General features: G+C 31.4%; 1 protein-coding gene across 5 annotated transcripts in view; it reads left to right on the top strand.

The window, feature by feature from the left end:
- Positions 1-411: 411 nt before the first annotated feature.
- LOC142338243 (chymase-like) overlaps positions 412-11,400 on the top strand; it is a 46,298-nt gene continuing 35,309 nt past the window's right edge. Inside the window, exons 1-3 of one of the 5 annotated variants that reach the window (XM_075387911.1) lie at positions 412-543; positions 3,692-4,017; positions 4,357-4,453. In XM_075387911.1, the coding sequence (XP_075244026.1) occupies positions 3,756-4,017; positions 4,357-4,453 (359 nt within the window). In that variant the 5' untranslated portion in view covers positions 412-543; positions 3,692-3,755. The other 4 variants (XM_075387912.1, XM_075387915.1, XM_075387914.1 and 1 more) reach the window with 4 other exon arrangements.

Here is an 11,400-nt window from a genome sequence, read left to right as displayed (position 1 = left end):
ACGTTTTGCCTCATGCATCAGCCCGTCTCACGATGTTTACATCAGCCTTGTCGATGAAAAGCTTGATTTCCGAATATACCTCTTCATGTTCAGCATCAATACCAATTACTGAGAAACTGAGTTAAAAAATAGCGTTTTTAGGCTTACTAGAGATCATTTCTCTAACAGCTCATGTGGTCAACTTTATCTGCTTCGTGTTCTGCCAAGCCAAAGTTAAGGATTGCTGCAAAAGAAATTTTCAGTGAATTTCATCGTTTTCAACACGACATTCATCAAGTTACATACTTGGCCATTTCTAAATGACAGCTTAGTTATGTTGACTTCATTTGACTCACTATTTGCAACTCAAATATAAAACTACAGTTAGGTTTCAAAGTTTAAGAAGTAAACAAGTTAAACAAACCTCAACGTGCGTCTACTTGTGTGGCAAAATTCACGAGGAACAGTTGAATTTATCAAACATTTCAATAATATCATTCCAATTTAGCTTGTAATTGCAATTTTGACAGGTTTTTTTATACATACACACTAAATAAAGTTGAGGTAAAGTCACCTGAAAAAACACCTTAACTTACTGAAACGTTCTGGTAATTTTACCATACCTGAACTTACCTCAACTTTCCTCAAATTTACCTGAAAATTACCTGAAAAATTGGGAGGAATCACCTGAGATTTAAACTGAACATATCTTAAATTTAACTGGAAAACACGCCTGCACAGTTAAGGTAAAATTACCGGATCTTACCTCAAAAATTTTCAAAAAATACTTAAAAATTAACACGTGGTGTGCTGTCATAACTGTTTTCTAATTTTCCTAGCTGTGTTTGCTAACTGCGAAGCAGAGCTTCCTCGTTTATGTTCGAAAGACGATTTCAACTAATTATGATTTCTGGTTTGACATCGTTTTTCAATATCTTTCCGTTGAGATACGGGCTGGAACCTCTGTTTTCGTAATTTGGCCAAATAAGTTCTTGTTTCTGTTCTGAGACCGATCGGAAATATTATACAGAAGAAGGAAAATGTCTGGAGCTGAAAGTCATAGAATCAATGCAGCCGTTGTTTTTCAACCTTTTCATAAAAAGTTAAAGCCTTGGTCGTCGCATCATCATTGTCATACAGGCTAATAGCAATAGTTTGAGTAAAAAATTACATCGACGATTTTTTTATATCGTACAAAATGGTTTCAAAAATTTATCTTTTTGTTAAACTACAGTTAAAAATCAGAGATGTTTGCTTGTTTTTTTCACTTTCTGGTTCTAAAGAAAACGTCGGATGTGGCTGAGCGATCAAAATATGCCTTAACGAAAAATCTTAGATTGTCAATTTCCTTCTCCACCACATTTTTTTGAGTTTGCCATAAAAAAATAGCTAGCTTGTAAACTGTTAGAGAAAGCATTTGTTTATTTTTTCATCACAAAAATTAATCAGCTTGTTAAAAAACCGAAAACAGAAATGCATCATCATCGTAGAGACAAAAAAACTTGGCTTTCGTTATATGATAAAATTGTAAAATTTTTATTTCAATGTATTGTTTTTGAAGTTTTGATATTGACGTTTTGCGATATTAGATTTGATGATGAGAGGAATGTTACCATTCTTCAATTTTTCGAACAGAAAAAAGAAAAGATTGCAATTCAAATTATTTGGTGTCGGTATGGCGTGAAAAAAAACTTTACTCTCTTTACAAAGCTTGATTTGTGTTGAGAAATAGCATTTCTGTAGCTAGATGGAACAATGAAACTACATTTATTGACCTTATTCAACCAAATTTTCCAATTCAGTGGAATTGTTGATATCTATGATTTAGAAGTTTAAATGACACCAGGAAAAAAATGCCTGCTTAAAAAACTTTTGTTGTTTCCAGGTTAAATTTTTGTTGTTTCCAGGTTACTAATTTGTAAGCTTTTTGTTCAAAATATCTTGCGACTAGCTTCAAAAAAGAAAAATTAAGGGAAAATGACGCCTGAGAACGTTTTTTTTAATTTTGGCTTCAAAAAGAAATATTTTGTTTCTTTATTTTTTTATACCAAATAAACTATTGCTATACCCCAGCAAAACTTAGAATTTATGGCTGGGATATGGATAAGCTTCTAAAACAAAAAAAAAGTAAAAACTACTGTTTAAACCCATGGCATTATTTTTTTTCACAGTCATTAACTAAAAACTTTCATTCTCGTTTTAGCAGTTGTTATGGCAGATGTATTATGTTTATTTGAACATTAAAAAAACATTTTTTCAGCGGAAACCCTAATTCTATCAGCGGAAAACCTAATATATCAGCAACATATTTGAATGTCGAATAAACTTCTTTTGTTATCAGACGTTTTTACCTGTAATCGCCAAATTACTAAACCTACTTGGTCCAATTGGTGTCTGTTTTAGAGAAATCCTTTAATCCAATAACGAATCGAGTAAAAATATGCATTTAACTGACCAGATCAAATGAGCTCGCTGGATCAGGCAACTCTTGAAATGTGTATAAGCCAAAATTTAATTTTGGTTTAAAATATCAGTAGTAAATTCCCATATATTTTACTTGCGCAATTTTTATTATCATTTGCTGCTACCGAAACGCAAAAACATAACTTCCACTAGAATTAATCCTTTCTGGATGGATTTATGCACCATAAATGTTGAAATTTTTGTTGTTGAGAATCTGATGTTCGAGATGTCGCATTTCACGCCTGATGACATGCCTGACGTTGCCTGCCTGTCATAAAGCAAGCAATCTAATCAAAATTTCTGCGGGTTCAAATACGAATTTCAGTTTTTTTCAGTGACCTTTGCCTTTTCATTGATGTTTTTGATTGTTTTTTTAAACCAATGTAAAGCTGACTACCGAGCAAACGCTTTCAAGAACAAATTCTTCCTTTTGCCAGGATCCTGCAATTTTTGAAGAATCTTTCCTGCATTACCCTCCATTTTGAGCAAATCAAGCCTTTTATATTGGGTACTTAAACATATTTCATAATCAAATCAATTATTCCATGAAAAAAATGACCTCGACTTTTACCTCGTATTTATCTCAGCTAAAACTTTGCTACTGTTCTTTAGGATGGCCTACTTTTGCGGCTGGTCTTGCAAGCCTGGAGTAATTCTGAAAACAAAATATTTCTGCTTGGCCCGAAAACTTTACGTGCTTTTTATGTGTTATGTGATGTGTTGGCTATTGCATATAAAGTGGTCAACCGGTACACATCCTGAGGTTTTCATTGCTTACGAAGTTATAAATACAAAATCTATAGTAAAATGAAGATCAAAAATCATTGGTGTATGCTGGTGTATTGACGACAATTAGAGCTATGCTAGCTAGATCCATTAAGAGATCAAAATGTTTTTTAGGGAGAACTTGAATCTGTTGGACTGCGTTTTGCTTTTTTGCAATGTTTTTTTGGTAGATAGCGCATCAACAGAACCAAATGAGAAAAAACAGTTAAACTTCATCCAAAAACTGCAAATTACTCGACCTACGAAAAGACCAAGCTCGACCTGAGTATTCTATGAAAAGACTTTACATTTCATAAACCAGGCGCTGGACCGTGTATTTATAGTTAATATAGCACTCAGTCTACTAGACTTTAAAAATCTTTCCGTAAGTCGAGAGAAGTATACACTGGAGTTTGGAATTTTCGTCAAAGCTCTATGATGTGCAACTCATATAGAACTGGTTTATACTTGTTTGTGGCCTTAGGTTATGTTTTGTGGGTGACCACCAGAAATTCAAATAGAATTTGGTTTTACAGCTTCATTTACAAATGAAAATCCATTTACATCTCTTTGTTTTGTATTTTATCAATTTTACTTCGTATAGTTTGTTATCGGCGACATATTCTCGACAGAGCAAAAATTATTTCCCGCATAGTTCAATAAGAATTCTAATCATAAATGGGGTTCCTAGTAGAAATTACGCGTTTTATGTTCGAGTTATGTACAACCAGACTTCATCATTTTGTGGAGGTGCCAGAATTGCTTATAATTGGGTCATAACAGCAGCGCAGTGCATAAGGAACAAGAAAAGTAAGCAAAGAATGTAGATCATAAATTAGGCAAAAGCTTGGTGAAAATTATCTTTAAGAAATTAGCCATGTTTTAAACAATTTTATCACCCTGGAATTCAATATAATGCTGGATGATTTTTAAAGAAGCGGGATCTATTTGCCTATGACGACATTCCATAAACGTGATTAGATGAAATAGAATATCATGGATAGATTATTATTATAATCAACCAAAAGTGTTCACAAAAAAAAATTCATGTGCTTTCAGAAGGAAATGAAAGATAGTTTTTAGAGTTCTTAGAGTTTAGGGTTCATAATGAGATAATCTGACATCTTAATGAGTTAATATTTGTTTCAGTGTCAGAAGTGGTTGTAGAAGCTCGAGACTTCTCATTGCCTGAAAAATCAGCCATGAAAATGAACTTCACTGTCAATGATTGGCGAATTCCCCCTGAGTTAGTTCTTCACATTGTGTCTTTAGAATCTGTAATGTATTTACTATTAAGTAACTGTCTTAGTGGCCATACAAAACATTTCAAGGCAAAAAATATTATGCATTGTTTCGATTTGGCTACTGGAAAAATTTCACAGGGAGGAAACTTCTGCTCTTTTTTATTCTTTAGAAACCACATTCCCGCCAGCACCATTGAACTTATTCCCTGTATACCTAATTTCGATCTTCGCCTACTTACCTCAATTGTGGAAAAAAAATCCAAAAGCGACTTTTTAAAACTACCCATCAATTGACTCTATGGGTGTTTAATACTGGTAGATTTGTTTGGTTATTGCTGTAATTGTTTAGTAGAATTCAATACATGCAAACTATCTTCTCAGATCTTTAGCAAGACGATATTGTAAATTATAGGATGTCAGTGAACAAAATTTCCAATTTTACCTAGAGGATAAAATTATATTCATGACGTCGATAAACTTTTTTCTTAATGACTCAATTATATGGCCTTTTTGAGTGGCTCTTGATGCCATCCTAAAACAAAAATTTGTTTAGAAAAAATAGAGAGCTCTCATTTATCTTTACTGTTGCACTTTCAATCGAAGCATCATTGAAAGATACATTAGTTACAGCAGATCCTGGTTGATTTTTTTGGCGGTTGCGGGACAATATTTTCAATAGGGTTAAAGTTTTTGATATGAAGCAGAGATATGAGAACAATGTACCGCAAGTCAGAAAAAAAATAAAATAAATTTGAAATCAAAAAAAATGTTTTGCTTAAAAACAATTTTTGAATGAATTTTTTATCATTAAATTTAATTTAGCTCGTTCCCCACAACGCTTATTGCTTTGATTAAATATTTGATAGCTTTCTCAATTCAAATTAAAATGCGGTGTGGAGTTGAACTCCATTTTGGTATTTTCATTATAGTAATTCGCACATTAAAACTACGACAAATGAGATAATTTAAATTTAAAGTAGAGTTTAATTTGAGTCCTTCAATGGTGGTTCCTTGAAGCAACCACACTTTTAACTGGCTATCTTAACCGGACAAATTCGCCATAACGGGGTATATTTTATCTAGGCTAAATGCATTCTGAATTATTCAATTAAAAAATAGAGAATAATCATGTAAGGACAAAAAGTTTAAAAAATGACTAGAAAAATTATTATCGGTGATTGCAAAATTTTGCGTTTTATGCATGGCTTAACTCCGAAAAATACAGTAAAAACGCACGGTTTTTCTGAAGTTTTAACGACATATATTTTAACAGTTGAGCTTCAGGCTTTTTTTGAAGACGAGTTGTACTAGGCTAAGTTAGTTCAAAGGTCGTTAAAAAATTGCACGGATATAGAATCCGGAAATGTTGAATAATTTCGGAAATAAACTTCTCGATGCAAATTTTGGATTGAGAAGACATTTTCAATAAATTACTGATAACACTCAGTGAAAAAAGTTTTAGTCTTACTGCATGCTCAAAATGGTTTTTTCAACAAAAGGCAAAATTTTGTAAATTTTGCTTATTGCTTATAGATAATGACCAGGTAATTTTGTTACATCTCCAAGCTTTATGCCTGTTGCATCTAAAAATAAATATTTTGTAAATGCAGAAAGTGTCGATTTTTTATTTTTGCCTCATAGAAGAGACTAGAGATTAATTTTCAAACTTCCTCACTCGGTTTTTTGTCTTTTTATATTTTTTATTTTTGTCTGTAGGTCACTGTTAAATCGAAAATCACGTTTATCGAATTTACACTAAGAAAAACGCTGAATTTTTCTTTGCTCACAATTTTTCTTACAGAATAATTAATTAAATCAGCTTGATCTTAAGATCGATACCAAGTTACCTTAATTTATAAGTTAGATTAATATCAGCTCAATAAGTTAGACTAAAGCAAATTTGCCTCAATAGTTAAAATGAAAAAAAAGCACCACTAAAGTAAAAGAGACAGTTACGGCATAGAAGTTGGGTGTCTCTTAGGTGAGTCAGGGCAGCTGAAATACAATTTTAGGATGCCAAAATGATTTGAATTCAGCGTACATTAAAGTGTCTGATTAACCTGCATTGTTGAGCTTAATTAAAATTTTATATTAAAGCAAATATTTCTTCACCTGGTTTACTACGAGAGCAGTTAACGGGTTATAGAAATGCAGATTAAAAGCAACATTCAAAAAATACGCTAATGCAAGGGTGAGACGCACTCGTTTTTTCCACTGTTTCTATGCCAGGATGCATGTTTGATCACTGATATTTTTATTTCCCGTCACTGATTAATTCAAGACCTAAGATATATCCGCAGTCAAGATTTTTTGTGAATCAAACGCATTTCTGAAATAGGTATTTCAACTTCGTAAATTTGACTGTATAATCTCGCTGATTAATCATACTCAGCATTTTTTTGCAAAAATTTCACTCAAGTTTTCTCAAAGTTTCGTTTTTTTTGCAACGAAATGCTGCAATGTCACAAACTTTGAAGACCCAAGCTGCTATTTGCAACATAAAACCCAACCAATCCTCTTCAGTCGAGCATTTTGTCCACTGATCTTTTATATATAAGTAAAAAATAGTTCACTTGGATTCAAATTAGAATTCATATTTTGTCACAATTTTTTGATTAAATACGTTTGGTTCTGCATCATTGAAATGCCAGAATTGTTCAAGACCAGAAAAAAAGTAAGTGCTGAGCATCAATTCGTCTTTTAAACCTCTTTTAGCATCCCAAGGAACTTCTATGCAATTTTTATCATTTGCATTTTTTTTGTCTAACTATATACACTCGAACTCCTGACTGCAATAAATTTTAACAGCACGCAAATCAGACAAAATTGAAAGCAAACCTTATTGATAAAAGTTGCATAAAAGTCATTTAGGTTACTAACTGAGGTTTGAAAGAACAACTGATGTTCAACAATCACTAATAAATCTGGTCGAGCGAACATTTGGCAACTCAATCATACGGTAGGTATTTTATACAATAAAACGAAACAATGGTTATTAAGCTAGGATTCTTTCAAAGTGTTTCAGTACTATTCGCTTACACATGAAACGAGTGCATGATGTTGCCTTGATTCGCATATCTGACTTCATGCTAGTAGTGGATAAAACAAGGAAACCAACCACTAGCAAATTTTGGCCCGTTCTCCAAACGCTGATCGCGCATGTCGAATAGGGCCAAATTTTACTACTTGTCGATTTCCTTGTTTTATCCACTACTATACATTCTCTCTATATTCGATCAAAAATCAATCAGAAATCAATTAAAATCAAAAATAAAACAAAAAATCAAAAAATCAAAGCAGGATTTACATTTCACTCTTTAGGAGCGATTCACTCTTATTCGGGGTGATCCCCAGTAGAAAGATTGCTCTTTTTCGCTCTTAAAGAGTGATTCCCTCTTTTTTTGAATTTTTTTTAATTTTTTCATACTTTTATTTCAAATTATCTATACTCTTCAATAAATTTATATTTTCTTTTACTTTTTCTATATTTAACCCATTATTAAAAAGAAATGCTACAAAATTATAATATTTACACGAACAACTTTCCGCAGTTTGGCTATTAACTAAAGGACTTACAGTCTTGCTTTGCCAACTAGGATTAATTGTTTTCTCACTCAAATTTCTACTAAATCCTTTAGGTATATCTACATCTGGATGTTGTTTCTTTACATGAGCCCGTATCCCATCATATCTCGCAACAGAAGCACAATATGGACAATTATCTTTAGCTGAAGTACAATTTCTACATGTATACTTACTCTAATCAAAATCAGTTAGTGGTTTTACAGAATTACATTTATTACAACTTCTAGTTAAGACTTCTGGGCTAAGGTTAAGGTTAAGGTTAAGGTTAGGGTTAAGGTTAAGATTGAGGTTAAGGTTAGGGTTAGGGTTAGGGTTAGGGTTAGGGTTAGGGTCTGAGTTAGAGTTAGATTCATAGATAGAACTAGAACCAGAACCAGAACTCGAATTAGAGCTAGAACTAGAACTAGAACTAGAACTAGAACTGGATTCATTTTTTAAAGAACAACCCCCATTGAGAAAAATTATTAGCACAAATACCACTGTATTATATTACCACACATACATTTATCAGTTTTATCTTTATGACATGATTCATAATGACATTTTAAAACAGCAATGTTTCCATATTTATAGTTACACTCTCAAAATTTTAAAAGCATTTATAATAGGGTAAACTATAATATTTACCTAATCATTTCTCTGATAATATTTAGCCATGACTTCAATTAAATCTTTAGTATTATCTTTAGATGTGATACACTCTGCTAAATAATTATTTCCTAACGTATTGAGTGTATTAGTTTTACATCTCTTATCTAAAATCAATTTAAGGTCTAATTCTTTTTTATCTCTAACAAAATTTATGATCTCTTCTCTAAATTCTTCATTATTTCCATATAGTCTGGTTAAAAACTTTCCTCCCTTTCTATTCAAAATTCCCATCTCTTCATTTATATATTCTTCTTGTTTTTCTAAGGGTGTAACAAGTTTACGTGCCCCATTAACTAAAATGTTTTTTAGATCGGTATAATCAAATATGATTTGAGTAATTTGAGTAATACAATGTAATAATTTGTGTATTAGCAAAGCTACTTCGTAGATCAGTAAAATCACTTTGCAAATAGGACTTTGTTCATGTTTCACCATCGGTGTAACCGCTTCGCGGATCAGTAAAATCATTTCCCATATAGGCCTTTGTCCATGTTTCACAATCGGTGTAACCGCTTCGCGGATAGGCTTCGCCCATGTTTCACTATCAGGGAACCTGCTAGGCAGATCTTCTCCATATCCAACGTTAACCAAAGTGTTTGCTCTATTCAACATATTGCTTGCACTCATTGTCACGGCTCCAACAGTTTTTATTATTGAATCAGGATAAAGAACTAGTTATAACTAAACCCCAACCTATAATTCCACCAATATTTGATAGTTGTTTTAAACCTTTTGCTCTAACCATCTTTTTTGTTAAAACATCATTCTGAATTTTAATATTATTTAAAGTAAGAAGTTTATTAAAATAAAACTGAAATTATCATGATTAAGGGTATTTCTATCTGTTGCATTTATCATGAGTGGTTTCATATATGCTATAAGTTTTTTTATATCTTCTCTTTCTAATTCATCTTTTAAACTAAGAGCTTTTAAATGAAGGAGACCAACTCTTGAATCATATATAATTGTTCTATTATTATTAATAATAATGAAAGTATTTTCTTTCTTATTATATTTAATTATACCATAACGAAGTTCATCTGACATTCCATCTGTACGATTATAATGGTTACTATTTAACTCACTAATTATTTTTACTAAAGTCATGTTCATATTTATATATCTCATTAAAGTTTTTAATTAGATCAGGTCCATTATAAGTTGTTAAATAAATAGTATCACAACTCATTACTGCCGTATTAATTATTTGAGCTGGTTTATGACACATTACAATCATTGATTATTATAATGTCTACTTTCAGTAAAATAATAAGCTACATCCTTATTTAACCTATCACCCATATCATCAAGTACTGTTACACAATTTGAAATTTATGCATATTAATTTTTGTGGTCTTATTTATATCACATTTATTAAACCCAGTATAAAACTTATTAGACTCGGGATCTATCGAGTCTCTGTCATCTTTGCACACTATAACTATATTTTCAGCTTGGTCTTGGTTTTGGATTTGGTCCCGGTTTTGGTTTTGATCAGTGAACGAACTTTGTTCGTGGTTTACCAAATTGCTTTGCAGATCTTGGTTTTGGACTGAGTATAATTTTAAGTATTGTCTAATAAAAATATGTTTTCCCTTTACCAGTTCCACCAATAGCAATAGTATGTAATGGTGACTTTTCATATTCAAATCTAACTAGACTCCTATTAATAAACCACCAAAGTTTCTTCTAGTTTTGGATATTTACTTGGTATTGAATCATATATTTTATAACAAGTTCCAGTTAAGAAAATAAAAATTATAACTGCTCTACCTGTCTCCATTTTTATATATAAAATATAGATTTGATTTAGACTTAGACTTAGACTTATTAAATTTATTATTTAAAATGCTTATCCTAACTTTTGAGGAAATCAATAATAAATTTAATATTGATAATAGTGCTATGAGCGATATCAGAATAAAATATATTGGTAAAGATATAAGTCTAACACCAATTGAAATAGTAATGAGAGATCAGACTCCAGATAACACAAGTGAACCTAACTTCAACATTATTGTCAATCTACACCCAACTGAAGGTACACATTGGGTTTGAGTTATAAGACGAGAAGGTGGTCCTGTGTATTACTTTGATAGTTTTGGTGAAGAAACCCCTCCATTATTTTTAGAAGAATATGTTGATCTAGGCTCTTATGAAAGAATACAACAATATGATGAATCTTATTGTGCGGCTTATTGTTTATACATGATATATCTTATTGATAGAGGATATAGAATTAAAAGCGCTTTAAATATTCTAGTTAATCAATGTAAATATCCAGGAATATATAATGAGTGTTTTTGTTTAGGTTGTAATGTTAATGATAATGATAATGATAATGATAATGATAATGATAATGATAATGATAAAAATAATGATAATAATAATGATAATGATAATGATAATAATAATGATAATGATAATGATATTGTTAATGTTAATGATAACGATAATGATAATGATAATGTTAATGTTAATGATAATCTTAATGATAATGTTAATGATAATGATAATGATCTACGAAGTAGCTTTGCTAATAATGTTAATGATAATGATAATCAGGGAACCTGTTTGGCTAGCCACGAGCAGAGCTCGTTCGCATATAATCTACGAAGTAGCTTTGCCAATAAAGATAATGATAGTGTTAAAGATAATTTTAATGATAATCAGGGAATCTGCTTCGCAGATCTATTTGCTGAAAAACATGGTG

Source organism: Convolutriloba macropyga, chromosome 4 (assembly GCF_964194025.1).
Source record: "Convolutriloba macropyga chromosome 4, txConMacr16.3, whole genome shotgun sequence".
NCBI lineage: Eukaryota > Metazoa > Xenacoelomorpha > Acoela > Convolutidae > Convolutriloba > Convolutriloba macropyga.
This window is presented reverse-complemented; position numbering and strand designations above follow the sequence as displayed.